General features: G+C 35.2%; 1 protein-coding gene across 8 annotated transcripts in view; it reads left to right on the top strand.

Annotated features, from left to right (window-relative positions):
* The window catches only part of LOC129791167 (dual 3',5'-cyclic-AMP and -GMP phosphodiesterase 11), a 73,093-nt gene that overhangs the window by 1,977 nt on the left and 44,704 nt on the right, over positions 1–26,412 (top strand). For 2 of the 8 annotated variants that reach the window (XM_055829193.1, XM_055829199.1), the window contains exon 1: positions 18,344–22,313. In XM_055829193.1, the coding sequence (XP_055685168.1) occupies positions 22,238–22,313 (76 nt within the window). In that variant the 5' untranslated portion in view covers positions 18,344–22,237. Of the gene's footprint in view, positions 1–12,654; positions 14,000–14,274; positions 14,353–18,343; positions 22,314–26,412 lie in introns of those variants that run through there. The other 6 variants (XM_055829201.1, XM_055829200.1, XM_055829194.1 and 3 more) reach the window with 6 other exon arrangements.

The following is a 26,412-nucleotide window of genomic DNA, read 5'->3' as shown; positions in this document are numbered from 1 at the left end:
CTTTTGTTTAATGAAAGGCTCCCGGAATATATGTATCTTTAAAACTTCCGGAAGCAAAGAGATTATTTAAAAATTTTCAGTTTTTTAGTAGAATTAAGAAAAATTATATTTATCCAATTATTTTTATCTAAAAATTCATTAAATAAATTAGGATTTTATTTTATTCCAGCACTAGACACACTTTTTAACCAGTTGAATGCCCCTTGTAGCCACAAAAATTAGTAACTAATTAGATAAGAATTTTGCGTACTAATTTCTGTTCATTGGTAATTAAATTAGTGCATAATTAGAGGAAAATATTTATTTTTCGGTAATAAAACACAACTTAGATTTTAGCCTGAACTTTGAGTCAATTACGGCTTAATATTACAAAAAAAAAGAAATATATAATTAATTTATTAGTATAAAAGAAAAATGTTTATGTATTTCCTTATGATTTTTTGATGGTCTTTTTTTTTCTTTTCATTTTATTGTAAAGTGTAAACGCATTTTGTCAATAAAATTCCTTTTTAATCGGATAAATAAAATTATATAGACGTGCAAGATGTTGTTATAGTGATTAAAATTCCTTTTACGTCCCGTCTTTTTCCCCACAATGCTTCCTTTTCCACTAAATGAGCTGCCGCATCATCTTCCACATTGTCACAAACTGTTTAAAAAGAATTCTCTTTTATTTCACCTGAATAAAAGGTGTGAAGAGGCAATAATACACCACAGATGCGACAAAATGACGATTAATGTGAATGACACACACGGAAAAAAACTTTTACACAAACATTCGTCTTGAAAGATAAATAAAGTGCACTTGACTCGTAAATTGTAAAGTCTCTCCTCTGACTCCTTCTCCGGGGGTTAATGAAGGTGCGATGGAGAGGAAAATTTCCGGTCTGCCACAGCTGAAAAAAAAAAAACATGCGGATGACTTTCAAAATATTGAATTGCTCTGGCGTCTGTTTTGCTTTACTTTTTCGTAAACACGCAGGTTAAATAAATAATTTCCTTTCTTAGCTCAACAACGCACTATGTATGTACAATGAGATTCATAACGGTTTTTGGGTGAGGAGAGATGTGGTCAATATTTTCCACCGCTGTAAACATGAAGCTCTATTAAATTTTCACACATTTATGGTTAATATTTCCAAATGAATAAATATTTTGATCACAAAAGAGCTAAAAACACATTCACTTTCTTCTCAAGAATCTCTATGGAGATTCTCCCAAGAATATCACAACGTTCCTTATCACTGGTTATCATGTTTAGGAATTATTGGGATGCCTCGCTCTAATCTTTTTCTTTTGTTCTTTTAGCTTTCTTTACAAGACGCATTGCTGAGTAAATATATCTACTCAAAGAAAAAATATTCTGGCGTCAACTTTTTATTTTCTCTTTTTTTTGAGACTGCAATAAAGAAAGAAATTATTTTTATTTACTCAAAATAAAAACATAAAAAAATATAACGTAATCCACGGAGCTAACTTAAATTAAAAGAAAATACAACAGGTATGCTAGGTTTGTAAAGAATTAAAAAAATTAATTAGATCTAATTAATTTTAAACATCACTTAAGTAGGTAATTTATTTATTTTATGTTTAACTTTATTTTAATTTCAAATAACGTCAAGAGCTCACGTTTAATTCACGTAATTCTTTTTTATTAAAAGAAAACTAAAGGTTAATTAATTTAAAGGTCATTTTTCTTTTTGAAATTTACCTATAAGGTCAATTTAGGAAGAGATTTCTTTAGCCACATCTTTACTTCTAAAAATGATAGACGAATGAACGTAATAAATTTAATAAATTAAAAAATTAAATTCTAGAACTTTAATCATCGATTTATCACGAATTTTCCCTAATTAACAAATCAAAAAATCAATTAAAACTTTTCAATTCTTAATGTTTAGATGATGCAGAAAATTTATTATTCACCTGTTAAAAATTTTTATTATATGAAGAATGCTTGAGAATTTCATTAAAGTCATAATTTCCAATGAAAAAGATTCGATGAGTGAGGACAAGCAATGCTTAAAAAGGTCAAATTCCTAACATTCTTTCCTTCACATTGAAAGGAAATGAAGCAATGTGAATAGAAATTCCATAAATTCCTCAAATATTCCATGTGCTTGTGATACAAAATGCAATTATCACTGTTTTGAATCGTTTGAATTACTTTAATTAACTACCTGAAATACCTCCTTAGCGTTAAGATAAATCTCTTGGAAAATTTTTATTCTTATTATTATAGGAAGAAAAGTATATATTGCAAGAAACTTATACAATGAAAACTGTGGAAACCTTCACTTTTTTTCTCAGAGAAAAGTGAAACCTTATTCAAATGATGAAGGGGCAATAAATAACGCTACTTAAATGATGGCGAACTTAACCCAGTTTTGTGCTCCTCTATTCTCATTCTTTAGTTTGTGTTTTTCCTCCTTTTTTCCTTCGCAAAAGTCCGTCGAGACTCTCTCTCTCTGTCCATGAATATATACTTTGAATGGACAAGAGCGGAAGAAAAAGCACATGATCTACTTTTTAGAAATCATTGTGGAACAAGTGGATAAAAATTGTGGAGGCTGGAGTGGAGGCCAAACATTTTTATCTTTCTTTTTTATTGCATGCTCATCCAATATCAAAATGTCTATGCTTTGGGTGAGACGAGAGATGAGCACGAGAATGAAATAGAAACAAACACAAAGTCAATAAACTATTGATCCATTACCCATAGCCGCCATGTGATTTAATCTGCGAGATTGTGGCTTCAAATTGAGGCGCAAATAAATAGCATAGAGCGCATCATACCCCTTTTTCCATGGATAAACTGCTACTGAACTACATTGATAAGAGTTAATGAAAATTTTCTTATCATACGCAAATTCAATTTACTCAACCACCACAAACTTCGCACATTATCTTCTCTCAAAGCTTTTTTATCGTCACGTGAAGGGGACGCAAAAAAGGTGGGCAAATGGGAAAAAATTTATTTAAATTACCCGCGCAATATTTTAATTGATTTCTTTGAATGTACAACGCGTGGAAATATTTGCACGTTCAATTGCATAATTGGTTGGGTTTATTGAGTGTTATATGGAAAATCCTATTTGCAATTTGTTAGTTTATTTTTTATTAATCAAAAAAGCTCTACGTGCTACAAAAAATAAATGTCGCATACTAATATGTCCCGTAATATTGTTTTTTTTTTCGTGAGAAATCTATGTCAATGTTGAATTATGATGCTAACCATGGTGAAAAAAAAGTTAGTGATTCATAAGAAATTGTCTGTGATGCATTTTTTAAATCTCATTTCATTTCATGCTCTGTCCAAAGAGTCATAAATATAAAATTTCTTTGTAAAATGGAAATGAAAGGAATTTTCTTTCATTATTCGTAATCTTTTGTATGTACATAAAAAAGATGATACTGTTTATCTAATAGAATTATGTACATACATAGTTCTTGTAGAAAGCATAATAAGAAAAGATATTGCATTGTGATATTGAAGCAGAAGGATACATGTGTACATAAAATTTTTTTTTCTATCTGATAAAGAGAAAACGCCTCAAGATTGGCATGGAAAGCTACCAAAGAAAGAAAGAGCATCCCCATGAGCTTCTTTCAGCATCATGGGAACTGTCTTCCACCCAGTTTCCAATGCGACTAAGAACTGTTTGTCAACGGGAAATTGCTTGCGTTGGAGACAATCTAATTTTAACTGACATCGCGCGAATGGATGAGAAGAGCAAAAAGGGGTTTTCCAATATTGTGTGAGAAGAAGGAGCCCGAGGGATGGGATGTTCGTGCTGAGAATACGCAATTACGGAAATTTCTTGAGCAATTTCCCTTCGTTTCAAAGTTAATCGATTCACACCAATATTTGTCTTCGGAAATTGGTGTGTCCATTAATAAAGTGATGGTTTGTCCTCGCCACAACCCCTACCGCCTACGCACTTGAAGAATTTTAGCAATTATACAAATGTTTATTGATCACAAAAACCACCCACATAGCATTGTTCATTTATGGATGCTCACAGGGTGGATGGGGTTAATGATAAAATATATTTCTCCCCTTGGTTGTCAAGTACAATGTCTTTAATTTTCTCTCTGGGAAAATCATCATATTTTGCCATTTAGAGAAAATGAGAAAAAAGAAATAAAATGATGAAGAAATTTTTAGTAAATGCGTCAAGGAGTGTCTCTGGGGAGAATTCTCTTTAATAAAAAGTTGCAAAACACAACCACAGATTGCATGCACATGCGGGAAGAATTGCAATTTAAAAGTTTCGGTGTTTAAGAATATTACACTTTGCGAAATACTAAAGCATTAAATGTAAACCAGACAGAGGAAATTGCTTAAGACGTTCAAGACAAATCGCTAATTCTCGCATTTTATTTAAACGTGCTAAATTGAGAAGTGAAATATAATTAAAAACTATTTTCTTAACGTCTTAAGGATTTAATAAGAATAATAAATGAATTAATATTTAGCAGAGAAAAATATTTTCAATGATATCGAAGTGAAAAAATCAAATTTAATCCCAAAAAAATCTTTTCAAAGTTATTTTTTACTCAACGACATCAGATTTGACCCCACAAATCTTCTGAATAAACTTTAAATTCTCTTTAGAGCATTCAGAGAAATTTCTTGTCTACGATGAAAAATCTCATGGCGGTGGAATTGAATAAGAATACTTTGATGCACTCTTATTCACATAGTATTACACACATCGCAATGTGATGATTTGTGGGCGGTGGGGTGGAACATTGTTGTCCTGTCTGTTGTTTTCGTAAACTTCCAAGTCATTGTGACTTCTCTTCCGCCCACCCAAGTGTTACAATCCCACCCACACCCCCGCATCGTGCAGTCACAATATTGGTGCAGTTCTGCTGCAACATTATTTACCCACAATATTTGTCTTCGTCCTCCCCTGTGAGAATGACACCGAAGGGTAGACGATGCTCCTGAATGATATTCCCCATTGAGACAGATTCCACCACCACCACCCACTTTTCCTTGAAATTACCCATAGATTTTTCCATTGTGCACCGAACAAATTGAATTACGAATAGATATCAATATAGTGGCGATATAAATAGCGGAAAAATGTTATCTATATATGAAAAAGAAAGCGCAAAGACGCCACCATTGATGCAGAAGGACGCGTCCTGGCAATTTATGTCACAGAAAAGTTTTTCATATAATAAAATTCAACGTCCATAAACTCTCCGGGGGTTTTGTGGAATAATAAGGAAAGTTTTATCTGTTGAATGATGGTGTGATATTGGAAAACACAATATAAGTTCCATTGACCTTTTCCCTATGCGCTGTGCGATAGTTAGTTCTTGATTCTTCGGGGGGACATTTTCACGTGACAAAAACACAAGGCCCATTTAATAAATTCCACCATATGATGGAAATTGAGACAAAAAGAAGAAACAGATGCTGAGTCAGATCAACAAGGGAGGGATTTATTGAACCAAACCCAAGAGAATAACTAATTAAATTCTCTTTAAGGGTCAAATATTGCTTCATCGTATGTATTTTATGTTCGCTATTATGCATATAAATGCTTTTGATAAGTACTTTCAATATTCTTACCAAAGCTAAGAGTGTTTTAATCCAGCCCCGAGATTATGTTGAAATTTTAATTAAACTTGAAAATGGAGATGCACGAAAATTCTCAGAAATTTCCCAACCAATTAATCCGCCTCAATTTCTTGATGACTTTTAGGAAAGCTTTAAGGTGATTAAAAGGAATATTTCGCATAGGAAATATTTATCGATTAAATTTCCCCCAGAATTTCTAAGTAATATTAGATGGTTATGTAATGTAGAAAATAATAAATTATAGTCTTTGATGTAAGTTTTGAGTTAGTTGTATTACGGGAATTCCTAGAATTGTTAATCACCCGGCGTCTCCACTGAGGAGCACATCTTTGGAATTTAATGCTAGTGGTATATGAATACTAACTCTTAACTCTATTCCAATTTGTGATGATGAAATTGTGATCAATTGATCGTTTATTATTTTTTTAATGAAGTTTTTAGAGCTGATAGTTTATAAATTCTTTTTTTTTTTAAATTTAGTAAAAAAAAATCAAATTTTACAGACATTTATCCCAAATTGTCAAAAAGCTCACATTTACTTCTGTGTACCACTTGCACTAGAAGAAGAAATTTCAAAAGCTCAACTATATAGCGCGCGCTCGATGTTTTTTCCGTGCTTCTTCCCAAGCAATGCGAAAGCTTATTTATGCTCCCTGGCTTCTCATGAAACATAAATAGACGTCCCACATACACCCACACTCTATGTTTTCACTCTGAAAATTTATTTAATGATATAGTTTGTTTTTAATGTCTGTAATAAATTAAGAATCTCATCAAAGAAGATTTTTGCAAAACTTTTATCGATTTCATAAAATATTTACCCTTTCCTTGGAAAATCCTTAACGGTTTCCAGCGAATTTTTATTTAAATACAAATAAAATGCGCAGACTCGCGCTTTTCTTTTCAAATTGAAACCAATTCCAACGAACTATATTTCAATCATCTTCTGCACACACACTACATAATGTTTTTCATGTGATTTCATGTGAATCGCTTGGCATGAGTAATCTCTTCAGTGTTGACGTCTAAAAATAAGAGAATTAAAATTTGGCTTAACGCAAAAAAAGCGTAATCGCTTCGACGTAGAACCAAAAGAGGTGGGCTTGGAACCGTTGCTCTCGTGTGAGCTTTAATTTGAGGCGCCACGGATGTTTTTTGTTCTTCCTTTTTAGCTGTTGATGTTGTATTACTATTGAGTTTTTTTTTCTTCTTCCTCTCAATAGCATGTTCCTTTGGCGCTCTCTGCACAGAAAAAAAGTTCGCAATGGACAGCTTTGTGAAAAAAAAATTGTAAATCACTGTCAATTACAAAATAGGCAGGGCTGGGAAACATTTTTCTTGAATGATTGGGCAGATTCTCTAAGAAAAAATATTGATTTGCTTTAGAATTTAGAATCAATGGCTGTTCTAAATTTTTTTCCAAGATCTAATAAATAGCACAACAAACATTAAAAAAGCATGCTTGAGTGTCATAAAAAGGACAATGCAGGATTAAACTTTAATTATGTTTTGGTACGTTAATTAATTTTCTTTAAATTCTGAGCAATCTGCCGAGTCTTTAACCCTTCTTCCGTCATAAACTTCTATGCTATCTTCTCTATGAGATTTGCTATATATGTGTGTGATTCCCATGTAATTGAACTTGCACACAGAGTCAACAATTTGGCGTCTAAATGTCGCTGAGCACATGTCGAATTGGAGTACTTCTTGTCATTCGCTGTAGAGTATGTTTTAGCATAGATCTTGGCATAAGCATACTTGGGTGGGAAAGTCCCAAGAAAATCCTCACTCTGCACGAGTTGAGTGATTATGGCGATTGTGAGAAGTCAACGAGCTCTTCATCCAAAATTCCGGACACTGGCCCATTGCCAAGTTCTTGTATATGCTGGGCGAGGGATTCTTTCGCAACATTAAGACGACTTCTTTAATCCCACTTCTCAAAAAAAAATCTCCGCATTGTCTCTGAGAGAATTTCACCCCTTTCTCGCGCCCCGATGCTTTGACCTTCCTCATTGTTGGATCGAGTGCCCCATAAATAATTCATGAAATTTCTCACCAAACATATGTATGTAGGTATGCTACGTACATAATACATATCTACGAATATAGAGGATGAACTTGAAACCGTTATTCAGTAATTGCAGCAGCATTGCACTTAATTTCTCAGGCACGCAACGTCGTGTCATCCGCCTCATTCTTCGCCTTGGCGACTCCGGAGGGAGCCTTGATTGGTCGTGCGACCAAACATGAAAAGACACTGAGCACAGCGCGAGAGATCACTTACGAAAAGCATCCATCAAAGAGCGCCAATCCATATGTGCTTCTGGGCATTCCATCATTCATGACTGCCGCTCCCGGCTTAAACGTATAAAGAGCTATACGCGATGCTCAATTTTATGGCAGGCCAGTGGAATTCTTTCGTGTGCTCAATCTGCAATCGCTTAGTTGGGATGTAGGAATGTGTGTACAAAGTTATGTAGAGGAATGAAGTGTCTTTTGTAAATTTTCTGTACTTACTTTTAAATTTATTATTTATTTTACGACACATTTTAATAAGAATTTAGATAAAATTTAATTAAATTTTGGAAAATTGCAAAACGTTTTAAATCAGGGTTGAGCTTTTTCGTTTTTGGGAAGCTTTTTTTTAATATATAATCTTTAAGTTTTTCTAAGCTTTATTAAAAAGCTCATAAAGTTTTTTTTTATTAAAAGAAAACTGTATAGAGCTTTCCAATAGATACATAACTAAAAAAGCTCATTGAAATTCATGAAAGTTTTAATTTTAAAGAAAAGATATCCAAAATATCTTTCTCCTTGCATGCTTTACGGAGATATTATGAAATCTTTCATTTAAAGAACCTTGATGGTTAATTTTGGTTTAAAATAAATTTGCTATCGACTCCGATTTGTGCCCACATACAAGCTGTTTGTTTGCAACTGTGCGTAAAGTATCCAATTGATTTTAATTGTATGGCAAACATATAGAATGTTAACAGTCTTAATTAGTTATTTGTCACTGTTTTTCATTTTATTTATTTTTTCCAACCATTTACAATTTGCGTTGGTAATTATCTCTTAATCATTTTTCCGCACAGGAGGGAATGCAAGATTTCATCAGAAATTATTTAATTAATATTTTGCAGCACTTACCCTATGGTAAATTAGGGAAGTTTACTGGTTCTATTGAAATTGAGAGTTTATTTAATTAAATTAAATTATAATTTGAAAGATCTGAAGGGGCAGAGTCTTTTGAAATGAAAGTCTTTGGTGCGAAATGAGATCCCAAAACTTTGGGTAATCATTCAATGATCTCAGCACATTTGAGTCCAATCACAGAAAAGAAGCTCTCCAATATAGGGAACAAAAGCATAATCATTTTTGGGCTTCGTAAGAAGCACATATTACGTAAACAATCTTTGTGATTATTGATTTGATATGAAGGAGAATGATATTCTGATAAAATCCCATTCAATTTTCTCACATCATCAGGAGGAGCCCAGAGTTTATTTTTCTTTCCCATCCTCTATCGTATCTTGTATGTGCAAGAAAAAATATAATATAACATCGATAGACACACGACACTGTCGCTCCCATTTCCCATTAAATACTCACACTACTATGATATATCTATGAATATGAAGCTATATAGCACAATATGAACTTGTGCAATTTATCATTCACTTTTCCGTAATTCCCAGCGACAGTTGATATGTGGCGCCATTTAATAAATTTATTCGAGCGCTCTCGATGAATAGAGAAACGATGAAGAGCCGCCATATGAAGCACTTTGCTGCGTGCACTATAGTGATCAATTGAAAACAGTGCGAAGTGATTGGGGACCTGCATCGCTTTATGTACACACTGATCGACTTTAATTAGAGCCTACACGTTTTCTCGAACACTGCTGGAAAGTCGATGATGATGTGCTATGTATGCAAAATGAGGTTAGTCATCTGGGGAATTTAATACGGATTTTTAGGTTTATACATATACATATATAGGACCAAGAATATGATTTAATTTTTCCTAAACGAATTGTTTAATTTTTAAATTTATTTTTAATAGTTTTTTTTTATTTTTAAAAGTTTTTAAAATTGTCATAAACCTCAAGAAAAGTTTTAAAACTCACCGAATCTTAAAACAAACATAACTTTTTATTAACTGATTTCAATCAATCTATGCCCTTTAATATTTTAATCTACAATTTAGTTCATTTCTTAAAACAAATATTTATAAAGATTCTTAGAAAGACTCGTGGTGTGTGTTTACACCAAAAATTTCAGACAAAGCATTTTAATTTTCCCGATGAGTGACCCGCAAATGCAAAGTTAAATAAATTCTGTGTAGAGCTTTCAGCATCAAACCAATCGGGCACGTGTTGTGCACTTTAGAGTATTCGCCTGTGTGTTGTGGGTAACCATCAACAGGGGGTCAAAAGGGGCGAAATATGTCTCTCACAATCTCCCTACAATTTTTTTTCTTCTTCTTCTATAAGCCAAATCATCAATCAGTACATGAATGGGTACGAGCGGGGAGGGGAGCACAAGAATATTGCTTAACAAATTGGCGTTCAGAAATGTTGTGAGAAGGGAAAAAAAGTGAGGCAAGCCGAGCAATGATGAGTGACACAATGATGGAAAAAAAGCAAAGCGACGATGTAAAAAGAAAATATCATTGAAGATGTGTAACACTTATAATCTGTAGCATGTTGTTAATTAATTTAGCATGTAATTGAGATAGAGGTATGGTTGGCTACCACGTGAGTAGAGTAGCTCTGATGGGTTGAGATTGAGTGGAAAAAGAAGATGATGGAGCGACGGCAGCACACTTCTGCCATGTTATGCAGTCGTCATTCACACAGTTCGATGACTCTAATGGCAGAAAAATATGTGGAGGTATACCCATCGCATATGAAATGTATGTATGCGAAACCGACGCGTATATATACCTTCATGGGGCGCCGCGAGTCAGAAGGAAACCACTCGCAAGAGCAAATATTTTGTTGGCCACTGTTTCAATGTGTGCTGCAAACCGCGACCATTTTAATTGAAGTGGACGAAGCATTTGGTATAATTCTGCAATCTCCAACAAAGGCACTCTTCTCGTCCCAGAAGAGATGGCAAGTGGTGGGAAAGTACAATGCAGTAGCGGATGTGGACTATCTGTCGAAGTTTTTTTTTATTCTGAGTTAGTACAGATCTCTGTTTTTGTGATAATTTGGTACTTTGAATGAGGTTTGATTGACTATTCGATTGATCGTTTGTTCAGTCAATCAGTTAGGAGAAGTTAATTTAGGGGAATTTAGGAAGTTAAGGAGCCTTTGGATCAGAGAAGCTCTAAAAAATCTACGAGTTGTAGTTGAATTTCATTGACGTCTTAGAAGTATTTAAGGTTTAACAAGTCCTAAGTAGAATGCAAAGATAAAACCAGGCTAAGTAGACTAGGGGTGAAATTCACTAGTTAAGCAGACTTAAAATTTCTTAAGAAAAAATTTAAATTTTCTTAAGATTCTTTAAGTTTTCTTAAGATTCTTGAAGTTTTCATAAGATTTCTTAAGATTCCTTATGAAGAAACTTAAGATTTCTTAAGAAAACTTTAAGATTATAGAGAAATCCTTTTTTTTCTAAATAAAACTTAAGAATCTTAAATTTTTGTTAAAAAAAATCTTAAGTTTTATAAGGAATATTAAGAAATCAAATGAAAAATTAAGAAATTATTAAGGAAACTTAAAGAATAATTTAAAAAAAAAAACTTTAAGAATCTTAAGTAAACTTAAATATTTCTTAAGAAATCTTAAGTTTGTCTAGCAAGTAAATTTCCCCCTAGGTTTCCTAAGAAATATTCCTTACCTAACAAGGGAAGGTTATACATTTAAGAGCATGGAATGGCTTGAAATTTTCACCAAATATTCTTTACAATGTATAAAAACCCTGTGTTAAGGGTTTTTTTCTACAGATCCGTAGTTTAATAGTTATAATTAATTAAATTTTCCCATATAAAATTCATTTCGGGAGAGCAAAGCGCTCGACAGAAACGCAAGAGAGAGAACTGAGCGCGCGTCTGTGTGAGTGAATAGTGGTAGAGTAGCGATCGCACGGGCAAAGAACTGCTTACCACTATTCACTCACACAGACGCGCGCGCAGTTCTCTCTCTTGCGTTTCTGTCGAGCGCTTTGCTCTCCCGAAATGAATTTTATATGGGAAAATTTAATTAATTATAACTATTAAACTACGGATCTGTAGAAAAAAACCCTTAACACAGGGGTTTTATACATTGTAAAGAATATTTGGTGAAAATTTCAAGCCATTCCATGCTCTTAAATGTATAACCTTCCCTTGTAAGTGAGGCTAGTTCGCACCTAACAGTACTCTTCGACTCTTCTTTTTAATTTTCTTCATTTTTTTTCCTGATGCTTCTTTCCTGTAGTTAGTGGCTTGAAGGTTGAGGAAGGAGCTGATATCTCTTATCTCTGGAAATTACGTTATTACGAATACACAAAATAAACGTCGTTCGCATGGAGGCCGTGGAGGCTGGAAATTGCGCAGGCCAAGGCTTAACTTAGAGCTATTACGCTAACTCTATTATAACTGAGCTGTTGTAGTGAATTTTAAGCACAGACAGTCTTAATTATAAAAAAAACTCAAGAAAAGCCCGAGAAAAGCTCAAATATTATTATCTACAAATCTAGCTGAATTGAGACAAAGTTTTCTTTGGATGTTAAAATATCTGGAAATGTCTGGCAAGTGCAAAGGGACCACGTAGTCATCCGAGGGCTATGCGAACTGCGAACATTGCACCGTGATGTGGATGCGGATGTAATCTTGGGGCGAGTACATTCTCTTTGGGTGCGAAGGAAGGAGAAGATCTCTCACTGCCATCAGCCAAAAATTCTTCCCGTGCGCCTTGTAGCTGTGTTCGTTCCACATACAGATGCAGGACTAAAAATATCACTGCTATGTGGACGCACACATATATTTGGGGCAAGAAAGATGAATGTGCGATCGCGAGTTGATCGCGCACCAAGGCACAAGGGCGAATGCTGGTTGAATGTGTATTCGGTTGTAACCCAGGGCAGAAGTGTACGTTGTGTGATCGCGGTGAAGAAGAACGGGGAGTAGAATAAGACGTTCAGTTTCGATTTTACACTTGCAGCGAGAACTGGTCAAAACTCGTTTAAATCGCGCGGAGTTTGCTACCTTTGATCGCGATCGCGCATCCCAGTGGCGATTGTGCTAATCAGGCATCATTGTTACCAAATCCCGCGAGTATACCAAGAGTGTGACCGACTGAGCAAATCTCATGATCGTCGCAACTTAGGGTGGAATCTACGAAGAAAAGGGGGGTTTTTGGTGGATATTTTCAGCATGATGATCATAAGGCTATAATAAATGTTATGTGATGTTTTGTGAAAAGTGGTGATCACTGGATGGAGTAAAATCTCACGATCGTAGCTGAAATTGCCGACAGTGTGCTATTTATACATAAAGATCCGAGTGAGAAGATCGCTTTTCTACAACAGTTGTGTGTCGAAATACGGCAAGGAGTGAAGTGAGGAAAGAAAAAGAAATAAAAAAGAGAGAATATAAGAAAAAAGTTGAAGACGAAAGAAACGATCGCCACATACGAGAGAGAGAAAGATCTGTGAATTGATCGTGTACCCACACCATTTACACAACTTTGACAACAAACGTTTCGTGGTGTTTGCCTCCATATTGGCACGGTGGGGGCATTTATGATCGAGTCTGCATTTGTGGAGTTGGTGTTACACCTACACACCCACTAGACACACTTCCAGTCCTCTTACTCTTCCTTCATTCCTTCCATGCACCATCATCTCGCATTTCTATGTGCATGACGCTCCTCTCCGGACGGCCCCTGCCACAAATTTAGACTTTCATTGTTCAGCTCTTTTTTTCTTGTTCATCATAAGACATACAACGCACGAGAGAGCGGCGCGCAAAGAGATGCTCGTCGTTGCGAGATTTTTCTATTTATATTGACATTATCAATGGACTTGGAGGCATCCTCCTCCTCCTATATGTGTAGTGTGGGTCCAAAGTGTTGGTGATTTGAAGGAGAACGACGATCATAAAATTAAATGAATGGAAATTTTAGTACACAAGAACCCGAGTGTGTAGTTGCCGACATCTCCGTCACAAATTGCCTGTAATTACATAATTTACACGCTTTCTACTTTGCCTAGAAAGCTAGCACTTTAGCAAATCAAAACTAACTCTGTGTGGTGTTGTTGAGAAAAAAAACAAACAATACGATCAATCCATAAAAGAAAATTCTAAATTCTCAAAGGGTGTGCAGAAAGAGAAAAACTTTCGCAAAAGAATTTTCCTCTCTGGCACGAGATCAAGGGGAATAGAGAGTGTGTGCGAGAGTGAGAAAATGTAAGAATAGAGCATATATACATAAATCTGTCAATGCTATGTATACGAGCATATATGTACATATAAAATATATGCACGTCGACCACGTCTTGGTAGAGAATATATATAAATTTGTATATAGCATAGCATTTGATAACGATTCGCGTGTTAAATTTCACAACGATAAGACTTTGTCGGGTGGGCGTCGTACTTTCCACGAGAAAATGTAGTCTTGTAATTCTTTTTGAGTGAGAGCCACATCTCTAAACACATCTTTTCTCCATCCCATCAAACAGGTACTTAAGGACAGTTCACGCTGGCGACTCCAGGTAATACGGCACCCCCCGTGCTTTGGCGCGCACGGCGAAAAGTCGGTAAGTTGTAAATTTTACATCTTAAATTGCTCAAGAACTTTGCTATACGCAAAGTACATAATCTCAAAATCAATTAACCCACCGTCCCAATTGCCCATTAACGTGCAGATGAAGAAAATTTGTGTTAATGCTTACATTGTTGTATGTATCTTCTTAACTTTAGAAGAAGGTAAAGGTACCTACATTCAGATAACTTTCCCTGCGGGCAACAAAGCGCGCGGTAGAAGTGATGAAAAGAAAATTTAAGGTACCCCTGAGTGTTTTTTCCTTTACAATTGCACCGTATTTTCTTCTTTAAAATAAATTCAGAACAAGATTTTCCAATATATGCTGGAAAACTTAGCATTGTTGGTTGTTCCAAGTAATTCAAAATAAATCCTAATAAATTCCTGACAATGATGAAGAGTAGAAAGGAGCGAGAGAGAAATCTAAAAGCTCCGGAAAAGAGAGTAAAAAAGCTTTTTAACTGGAAGAAAATTTATTTAAGCATTTCCATTTAACCCATTTACGTCAGTTGCAGTTTATTGGAAACTTTAGAATTCAAGGAATAAAATTGAGGGATTTTCATCGTTATGTTGCTTTTGAAAAAAATAACGAGAAAAGCTTTATTGACAAAATTATGCTGCTGTACCAATTTGAAATTCACTTTCAATATTTTTCTGAGACGTTAAAAGCTCCCTCCATGAAACAAAAATATTTTTAGAATTTTAATAAAGATTGAGAGCCTAAAAATTCATATACATAGTAGAAGAAGGTAATCGATATGACCTTAAAAAAGGGAAAGAGAGTATAATTCCACCTAAAAAAGCCTTAAATTAGAAAAGGTAATATGCGAAGATGGTAAGAGCAACATAGCTTAATTCTATTTGGCAGCATGTATGCCGTGTCGATTTTTCATTATGACGAAGTATGTAGGTATAAACACCAGCAAGCATATAAGCCTTCATTTGTAATACAAGAACCATCTCGTGTGTAATATGTTTTGACTTTGTAGCTTTATAATGCAAAGTAGTTGAGGGTGTGAGCCTATATTTGAGTGGCAAGTTTGTATGCCGTGTGATAAATTCATCACTCGGGACACAACATTATCATAATAATTACATTCTAAATAGACTCATATGTGCCTCCCTGCCAGCACCACCCCCCATCTTCAGGTCCACTCCTAAAACTCGCAGGTTTTTGTACAATTTTTTGGCATTTCATTATTTTCTAATGGATTTTTTGTGCTCATCCATCTCTAGCGCAATATTTCACCATTAAGTTAGATAAGGATCTAATCAAAAGAGCATATTGTGCTCGTGGCTGTTGGCTTTTTTTGCGAGCTTTCTATATACACCCCCGCGCAGGCATTATGATAGATGCTACATATGAGCACAATGTCAAGGGCGCATCATCGTACATTCCCGAATAATGCGAAGGAAGTTTCTCCATCATACAACCCCCTCTCACAGCCCCTTCATCTTCTCAAATATTTCACAATTCTTTGCAATTTGAAAGCTCTGAAAATTTGCCTGAAACTTTGCAACATAGACTTACATGCTCTCACCTAAAAATCATGTCAATGTGCTCATTTCACCTTCAGTACCTTTAGTAATTTCAATGTCAATGGTAATGGTTTGTGTTTCGGTACTATATAGGTTCAAAATGGCAACATTGATGTGTCTATAATGGCCAGAATTGATGGCACGTGAAGTCTTTTTGATAAACACTCTGCAAATTTTGGCTCCAACCCAAGCTATTATTAATTTGTGTTCCCTCACTCAATACGAAATTCTGTACCCGACAACTTGGAAAGGGTTAATGAATGAGGGGAGCTCAAGTAGTATTCAATCGGTAGTCGGGAAACTCGGGAAGTCATTTATGAAGGTCTCTATACGTACGTACCGAACACCCTTCACATCTTATCAATCGGGGAGCGTCTAGTTGAGTGATTTTGACGCAGAGATATCGACAGATTAATTAAATTGTTGTGAAGAGAGAGAATTTTAGTGCCCTGACCCATGCACTATTTAAATTTGTAACTCTCCTTTGGTGGAGATATGCGGCAAGTTTCAAAGTTTCAACTGCCGCATTGTTGAAATTGCCCAAAGCTCTAATTGCGAAGCAATTAAGAAGCCAAAGGAATGGCTCAATGATGTTATATTGAAGGAATTTCCTGATCCTTTACAGTGGGGGTATTTGGCTGAATTTTCATTCTAAATAATTTAGAAGCTTTCGAGAAAAAGAAAACTCTTTAAAAGCATGAAAAATAAATTAAAAGCTTCTCAAAATTTGTCTCAAACTTCACGATATTTTTCATTTTTATCTGGCTAACAATTTTCTTAAAACTTGGCTTTGAAAAAGTTCTTTTCTTTTTCATAATAAATTCACAAAAAACCACCCCTATTAACAAGAAAGAAAACATTTTTATTTCAATAAGAATTAACTTTTCTTTGTCCTCGGAAGAATGGAAACATTGCGCAAATATCCCTTGAAATTGAACCCTAAGCCCATTGAAATAAAGTTGCAATACATTTAAGAGATATTTACACATCATCATCAGAGCGTTGGGGGGTGGCAAGTTGTACACACAATATCATCATGAAAATATCGAGTAACTCCGGCTGTGTATAAAAATGGCTCAATGGAAGTGCGAAGGGTTGGCGGGACTCATGACTCTTTGTCACGCTATCGTTTCCTAGGAAATTTCACCCATTTGGGTGTAGAGAAAACAGCGGATGGGGGTGTTCTCTTATACAGCAGTTTGAGTGTAATGTTACTGATATCGATTTCCAAGTTGAGCCTCAATTGTGTACAAATATTGCATCGTGGTGTTTGGACTAATTGAGTTTTGTGGCAGGAATTGTTGAAGAGAACACTGTAATCCCTCTCATCATCTCCAGTTTTATTGATGTTCAAACTACGTGGAGGGTTAGTGTGCGATTAGATAACATTTGCTTCTGACACACTTGCATTAATTGGCTTCCAAAGGGGTGCCTTTTGCCGTATAATTGATTTTTTTTATTAATGGAAAAGTCATGGGGTTTTTCAATTCTTGTAATTTGGGATTTTCCTAATTTTTTCAATTATTTTAAAATTGTTTTTGTGACATTAACGTATATACAAAAAAAAAATTAGACCCGAAAAATTTGTAAAGAATTCTAAATACAGTCGTGCCTTGGCATAAGATAGTTTAGGATATACTCTTCACACTCATTATTTTCAATACGCGAGAGCAGTACATCCTAGACTATCTTATGCCAAGGCACGAGTGTAGAAGAGTCAAGAAAACATTGAGAATTTTCCACAGAAATCAGCTAAAAAAATCAAGGAAAGATTTGTCTTAAAATATATATAGTAAAAGCTACGACCCTATACAAAAGCTCTAGAATTTTTCACATCCACAGCCACTGAAGAAGGCTTTGTGTAAAGCCGAAAGCTCTGGGATGAAAACTCTGGTGTTTTAATCTCCATCCATACCGATCCGACGAAAAACCCGGAAAACTGAATTTGTAATATTTTCTTTTAATTATTTAATTGAAAATTTCAAAGAATAAAAAGAAATAATAAATCATAAAAATAAAACTTTTTCAATCAATAAGGGATATAGAGAGCGTTTAATTCTCCGAAACAAGACTAAAATTATCAAAGAAAAAGAAAGAAAGAAATCACGAACAACAAGATGCAGGATATAAATTCTAGGAAGATGTTATTTGCGCTAAAGTTTAATTGGATTTTATAGTGAAGCTAATTCATTTGAAATCAAAGTTAAGTATTTACCTTTATGGGTTTTCTCTTTGATGTCTTCTCTCGTTGTCGTATATCGTTAATGCATCGTGAATAGGATTGATATCTGACACTTATGATGCTTTAACATCGCAATCTTACAGCAGGGAATTTCCATTTACTATTAATGTATCAGACTAACTACATATACATACATGACTGACTCCAATCAACGTCTATCGAAAAGAAAAGAAAAAAGATTGAATTTCAATTATTTTCACAGAATGATAATTTATCTTTGTACGCGTACTTCTCCACGTGACATCTTTGGCATCAGATGGGGACTTAGGAATATATGTATGTAGGTATGTTCTGAGTGCTTTTTTCCGATGAAAACGCTTTCTCGCTGTATAATGAAAAGTTCTCGAAAAAAAACCCACAAGTTGGATGCTAATTAACAAGAGGGGGGTATTTAGTTTCCATTTCCGTCATACACAACAATTTTCTCATCCTCACACAGAGCCTCGGGTCTGTCGTAAACAACCTCGAGCCAGACGATCAAATATCAATTTCAAGTTCACAATTCAGAGAATTAGAGGGCATGGGACGATAGCTTATTATTCGTTTTTCTTTTTTTAGTGGGAAATTTGTGGGGGTGAAACACGTGTAATTTCTCCAATGATGACAATTCGTGTCGGAAGAGCTTCCCCTTTTCTCCATGGGTAAACCCCTAATGCGCTGGCGCTTCCTGTGTGGGGAAGTTTATATTATTTACGTATGCGAATATTCAAAACAGATATTCCATGCACATTCGCTAAAAAGCACTACTTGAGTGACTCAGAGAGGGAGAGAGAGAGCTTTTGGCATTGCACACAAAGTTGCTTTTCGTTGGCACTTTGTTAAGCTCCTTTTGCTCGCACCTCTTCCTCCTGGTCGTCGACACACGGCAATAAATATACATAAATAGTGGCGTGAATAAATATTTGGTCGGGCGGCGACTATAGTGGTGGGAAATTCTTGGTGGTGTGCCTGTGTTGCGCGAAATGGAATTGTGGGTGTCGGCGGTTGGAGATTATGAAATGTGTATTCGCATCGTGGTATACTGTTCAATGCGCAATATTTGATCAAATGTGCTATGATTCTGTGTCTGCTACCAGGGAGGTACTCACTGCCAAATGGCCCACAACCTTACCTGGTTAGCAGAGATAAGAAAGAAGATCTCTCTATACATATTTTCGTGTGAAGCTTTCGATAAATTTCAAGCTTTAACGCGTAAAATTTGAAATGTATAATTTATGATCTCTGCTAAGCTCTAACTTTGAGATTACCCTCTGATTAATTTTTTGTTAGTGGAAAATTTTAAATTCTAAGAAAATCTACAAAACACTGATAAATGCGTAATTTGTGATTATCATGAGTTCTATAAAAGATTGCGAGAACAAATTGCTTTTGGCAAAAGAAATAGTTCTTTATGACTAATACCATGACGATTCATTTCCCGCGAAAAAAACATTAAAATTTTCTTTTATATGCAAATTTTTGCCCAATTAATTCATAAATAAAAACAAAAGTTTACCCACAAATTCATCTAGAATCTTCCACATCGATCTATACATGGAAAAATGATGCCGTACGTCGTCTAATCTTAATGTCACACATTGAGCATTTTTCGTGTGCCCCGATAAGATAAGGGGGCTTGTTATATGTTTGCGTTATCACGAAAACACAATGCTCTTACAATTTCCATACATCGCAGCTTATTTATCAAGCTTGGACTGCGTAGAATACGGCTAAGTGCGTGGAATATCGCCAGATGTTCCGCGGAAAGAGATTGCGATTATGCTTGAGAATTAAGAATGTAGTTGTTATCAGGAATAAAAATTAATGAATAGAGAGAAAATTATTATGTGAAAATTCGAAGAAATTTTCATATCATTTTTTTTTAATAAAGAAACTATCTTATTAGCTAGATGGAATGCTCGATTTAAGCTAATTTAAAATTATTTTTTTATTCTTTTCTTTTACTATTATTCTTTTGGTTATTTTCTTTAAATTTCTTTTGGCCTGGTTCTAACGTTGAACGTAAACTTTCCTTAGTTAGTTTTTTTCTTTCCTGATTTTTCTTAATGTTTTCTATTTGCACGTAAAAAAAGAAAATTGTAGAAAAATCGCAGGAATAGAAAAGTTGCATTTCACATGAGAATTTAGCTACAGAAAAAGTTAGTAAAAGTTCTAACTTTAAAGGAAATTACCGGAAAAGCTTTAGGATCACTATTGTTAATTTTTCTTCAAAGAAAATCCTAATTTTTCTTTATATTTGGAAAACTTTTCAAAAATTGAATTATATGCAATTTTTTCTAGTGTTTAAAAGACAGCAGAAGACGCAAGAATAAGTATTTTAAAGAAACTAATAAATATATTAAATAGTCTAAATGAATTTTGGAAAATTAATCTTGAGACAATTATTCAAAAAATATACAAGTAAAGAAACTTTTGAAAAAAAAAGCTCTGAAGTTTTATGAAAACTAAAAATCATTTTACAGAGTTCTACAATAAAGTTTCATTTACAAATTATTAATTCAAAAGTTTTTCTCAAAAGAATAAATCCTAAAAGAAAAGTTTCAAGTTGAAAATTTAAAATTGGTACTAAAGTGTTTAGCACATGCTAATTTAAGGTGTTAATTCAAGCAAGAAGAAATTTATGTATAAGAAAGGTAAAGCCTTTTGCACCTTGCATCTTGAGGCAATTTAATGATGCGCCTTTGTTGTCAGAACATGTGCAAAATATCAAAGGTTGGATGAATAGAGCTCGCTTCCGTACCTACTCCTACGCAGCATCAACGAGAAAACTTTTTTTTTTATAAAATAAAAAAAACTTTTTCACTTTACACCAGAGAGGGGAAAGCTTCCTCTGTGTTGGGAGTATCTGTGAATGAAATCCCCAAAAGACGATATCGCGCGCGGTTGGGGTGTCCCCCGCTGTGTTCGCGCCCTGCTTTTGAGTCGCTAGGCGCCGAGTTCGTGTCTGCCCGATGCACGCTCTCGCCTGCCCCACACTCTGGAACGCCAAGCTTGCGAGGCACATCGACACTCGACTGCTGTGGAAGCTTTCAGTTCAGCGCTGGCTGTCGGGACGGAAATGATTGTGAGCTGGTCAGCACGGGGACCGGCATAGTTTCACCACATACTGGGTAATCCACCATTCAAATGACGATAGCGTCGCGGTGAAGTATTCTTCTTTTTTTTTGGCGGAGACTACCGGTTTTTTTCGCGCGTAGACACTGAGCAATTATCAAATGTAAAGAACTTGCTCCTCTTGCTGTTCCCCGCCATCAGCTAAAGATAAACACGAGTGGTGTCGCCTTGTGGATGTGTTGTGTGGCTAATAAAGTGAGAGGAAAATTTTCCTTGGGGCTTGTGAAATTTTTTTCGGTGTAGAACTCCTCAAGTGGTTCGGACTCTTTTGGGCGGCAAACCACGCATCAAGTCTCAAGTGTGTGAATTTCTCAATCAATCTTTTTTTTTACTCTGCGGGTAGTACGTGGTTTATTGGGAGATTATGCTTGAATTTTTGTTGTTGTATTCTTGAACATATAAAATATTCCTTTTGAGATCATTCAGCTAGAGCCCAAAAGATTTCACGAGAGAGTGAGAGCGTGTCCAATAACGACCCATACAGTCATGCTTTACATTATCAGTGGGGAATGTTTTGAATTCCCATAAAAGCAACAATAAGTCCCCACATATATATGAGAGCTCCACACGGAGGGAGAATGCTGACTGAGAAAATGAGCACTCTTCACGAGTGATTGTGGTCGTTATCTCGCTTATCAATGCGTGTAAACAGAGCGAAATGCTCTCGCATCAATTCAACAAATTTTCAATTCAAGTAGCTGGAAAGTCGTGGTGAAAAGCCCCCGCGCCGCCAAACTCTCTGTGGACATTGGACAGTGAATGTAGCTTATCGCGGGAAGACAACTCTGTTGAGAGTCATTCATCATTCTCCAACCCCTCTGGTGGGATTCTTTACTACACACCACCACGGTGCAGAATCTCACCCATGTGGCAAAAGTTTTTGATATTACATGCCATACATACATGTAGATGTACTTTGTGTACAAGACAAGCGTGAACATTCACCAAAGCAACGTCCAAGAAGCCATCAATAAGCTGATGTTTTATGCTAAAATTCACAGTGCATCATAAATTACGTGTATGGTGTAGGGAGAGACCAAGAATGGTCACACTACTCTCTGGTTAGTATGGCAAAAAAATACAGAACTTGGTTGTATTGGCTTTATGTAGACATGAATAAATCTCAGCTATTGTTATCAAATCAGAAAGTCGATATGGGTGGTCGGATTGCAAACAGAGAAAAGCTTTTACATTTTGGAAAATTTGTTATTTTGTGAAAATACTTGAAAAATCTCATTGAAGGTTTCAAGTTTTCATTCTTAGGGAACATTTGGGGTAAAAGTTAAGTTTACAAGCATTAGAAACGATTTCTTAGGTACTCTGTTTACTAAATTTATTGGATTTTCTGTTCAAAAGCTCTCATTTAATGTTAAACTTTGGAGATAATTTCACTGTTAGAATTTCCTGGGTAGCTCCGACTTTCTCTATATAGATAAATCTGGACAAAATTCTTGGTTATTAGAGGTTTCTACTTCATTTTCTCCAGAATTTGAAACTATATAAATTCCTTTTATGTGGAGACATTAAACTACGTAATTAGTATCGTATATAGTTATCAAAGGAATAAAGTTAAAATTGTGTTGACACGTGATATATCTTAAGAAGTTTTTCAAGAGTACAACATCAAACACAAGAAGAATTATTAAGTTTTTATACCAACAAAAAAAAAAGATGGATTTAAAAACTTCTTGGAAAATATGCTTTCGATGGAAGTTAAGTTTTTGATATCATCACAAGTTTCTCATAAAAAAAAATATCTTTAAAATTTCCCGGAAAAGTAAAAAGTTCTTCCTGGAAGAAAAAAGAAGGAGAAACTTTCTTTAAGCTTTCAAAAATTCCTTCAAAGAGCACATTATGTGAATTTTAATGTGAAATTTTGTGGGTGGTAAAATATAAAATCTCTTGCACTGTGTGCTTTCTATGGGTTCATCGTGGGGTTTATTCATTCATATTTTGTTGGCGTTGATGAAGCGCGATCAATTTGAAATGCGAATTGCCGTGGAAACACTTTCATGCCACCAGAGTGTTTTGCTACTTGATGTGGTGTAATTGACCTTTTCTCAATCACGCAAACATAGTCCGCGCGCACACCAGTGTGGTGTTGGAGAAGTCAATCCATAACTCTGCGTTACTCACCCATTTCTTCTCAGCCCATCCCCCATTTAGCTTCGCATTCCGCATCTCAAAATGCACTTCACTCCTATGCTATGGCAAAGTGAGGCGCTTGTAATACGGGGGGGTTGGACTCAAAATACACACCTCAACGATCGGTGATGGATCACTTACTCCAACGCCTCAAGTATCACAACAAATTGCTCCTGCCCACCCACATAGAGTTCCACTTCACCTCAATGTGAAGGAGGGAAGCTTCATCATTCCACCCTCATTCAGAGAAACATCCCATAATCCCCCCTTAGCTCTGTGTGGTTACGCCGAAAGGTTCATCATTCGTTCATTCTTCAACTGCTTAATCTCCTTCTGTGGTTGGAAACTTCCTTTTTGCTGTTCTCCGCAAATCCTTCCATTCATACCGCCATCGTCCGGTTAACCTTTATAAATGCATTTTTAATCCATATTTTGAAATATATATACTTAACTTGAGCAATGAGCTTTTTCCGGACAGCTAACTATATATAATACATGTTTTGTATGTTGCAAACATAAGCCACTGAGAGATGACGTCTTTTCAAACGAATTGTTTATTCTTGTAAAACTTATGCTGCGGAAATTTTTTTCTGGCTTTTATTTATTTCTTTAATAACGCTGAAAAGCAACATTTTAAATATGCTTCTTCTTATTTTACGAGGTTGTCGCGCTTCTGGGGATTTATCCATCGGGCGGAAAATTCAAAGATATTTATTTTAAAAGACAATTTGTCTAATTTTTTTGGAATTATTCTATTCATGGAAAACTCATTTTCTTTGCTATATGGAATTGGGAAATTCATTGTATGTAGCTATAAAATGATATTTTGAAGGTTTAGAAAATATTTCTTTGGCTTAGGGGTGAATGAACTGATATGCTTGAGAGTTCTTCCAAATTTTTGTGTAGTTCAGTCGAATTTTTAGTAAAAAAATAATGATTTTTTCTTGTTATTTAGAATGGAAGTTTGGATATACATAGTTATGAACTATAATTCTTATGAAAAGTTAAAAAAAAACAATTATTTCCTTTTATTTAATGCGATGGGAATTAAATGTTGTGAAAAAGGGAAGTTTTTGAACATTTCCGTCCTGAAGAAAAAAAATATTTTCCATTTAAACATAGCAAAACATTCATTTGCACAAAACGCATGAAAATACTCAAGAGTTTCTTACAAAAAGAGAATTTTCAACCACCTTTTTCTAACAGTGTAAAACGCAAATTTCTCGTGTTGTAAACACGCAGCTGATATTGAGTTCAGCACTCTTATTTTTTGGGCTTGGAAGAAGCTGTGTGTGATGAATCAATTGACAAGTTTTTTTTTCGGGTTTCCCCCGTGGAACATATTCAGTATTTTCATAAATAAAGTTCTAAAGAAGATGAAGGAAATTCTAAATTGGAAGGTCTGTTATTCATTTAAATATACGAAAAAATCCAGCTAGTATATGGTACTAAATGTCCAAAGAAAGGTACCTACCACATAAATTACACTGCAACACACTCCACATTCATTAAGTGCTAAATATTTAAATTTCAATCAAAGAGATTTTTTTGATTGAAAACCTTCTTTGGGAAATCCAAAAAAAAATCTTCCTCCAAGTGAAAATAACATTTGCAAATAATGTACGTAACATTATATTGAAAGAGAAGTTTTTCCAGAGCATGTGGAGGAGAGATATGTTCTTTCGTGCTTCCTGAACAAGCAAATCCATCTTGCAACTTTCATGTTATTTCTCATGCACTCCAGTGAATCGCGAAAATATATCCAATTGCTTTCAATATTGTGAATTCTTTGCTGAAATTCGAGATGTTTTTCTTGCATTCCACGGAGGTTATTAATTTTTCCTGTTGTGTTTTTTTTTTCACTCCGCATTGATCACACGCTCGGTGTGCTATTGTATGCCATCGCCGTAGCAAATTTCTGCACATCAATTGCTTTTTCGTCCAATAAACAACATGGTCAAATGTTGATTATGCCGTGGGAATAATTAATTGTAATAATCGCCCTTTCTGGGACTTTTGCCACATCAATTCAATGGACTTTTCTTTTTTTATGTTGCTGTTGTTGATGTTTTTTCCTCTCTTTGGGGGTCGTGTGCCCAAACATCCAAAGTGTTGGCGTGTCTCGAATATTTTTTCCATCATATACCCAATTTTCATTTATATTAAATCATTTGCATACACTGCGTTATGATAATCACACGATATCTTCTATCTCTAATGCTATATGGATCCCCTATTTTCCTCACATTTACTTCATTTTACTACAGAATTCTACACGCACACACACGGAATCCATTTGTTTCCATTTTCGGTGTATTTTACATGAGAGATATGTATAATAGAATACAAGACGAAGAATAATAATAATAATTTATTTCACCCTTTTACAGACTAGTGTTTTAGGGACATTGACATACATATTTACATAATATTTACAAATTATAAAAATTCAATATTTCAAAATAGTATGGCAGCCCCGAAAGCAATATCAGGCCGGTCGACCCGTCGAACCTGACATTACCCTGCTACCATATTTCAAGGAAAAATTTTTAGTTTCGCTTCAAGGGGTCAAAATCAAATTCAAGGGAAAACCATCGACAATGCCCCACCCACCCGGGGCACAGATGATCAGTGCGCAAGCATCTACCAGCCCTCACAGCCAGTAGGATTACCAGAGACCACCTTTACAATAGTGAGGTGAGAGAGAGGCGAGAGAGCCCTCAATAGATGACCTCTGGATCACCAGTGGTCATAAGTCTTACCCGGTAACAGATGCCCGCACCCCAAACACCCGAGCCCCAACCAAGAGGGACGTCCCCGATGATCCAACCAAGAAAATGACCCAACCCCCATCCACAAAACTGATTTACAGATAATCTATCAACTTCGTATTATTCAAGAATTTCATTAGATTTTCAATTGCAATTTTATTATTTGCGAAGGCAGTCTTGGGCTTTTCTCCTACTTTGCATTTTATCCTTTCATCTTTAAATTGAAGACATACTAGAATATGTT

This window comes from Lutzomyia longipalpis, chromosome 2 (genome assembly GCF_024334085.1).
Source record: "Lutzomyia longipalpis isolate SR_M1_2022 chromosome 2, ASM2433408v1".
In the NCBI taxonomy this organism is placed as follows: Eukaryota; Metazoa; Arthropoda; class Insecta; order Diptera; family Psychodidae; genus Lutzomyia; species Lutzomyia longipalpis.
The sequence above is the reverse complement of the archived record's forward strand: the minus strand, read 5'-3'. Positions and strand labels throughout refer to the sequence as shown.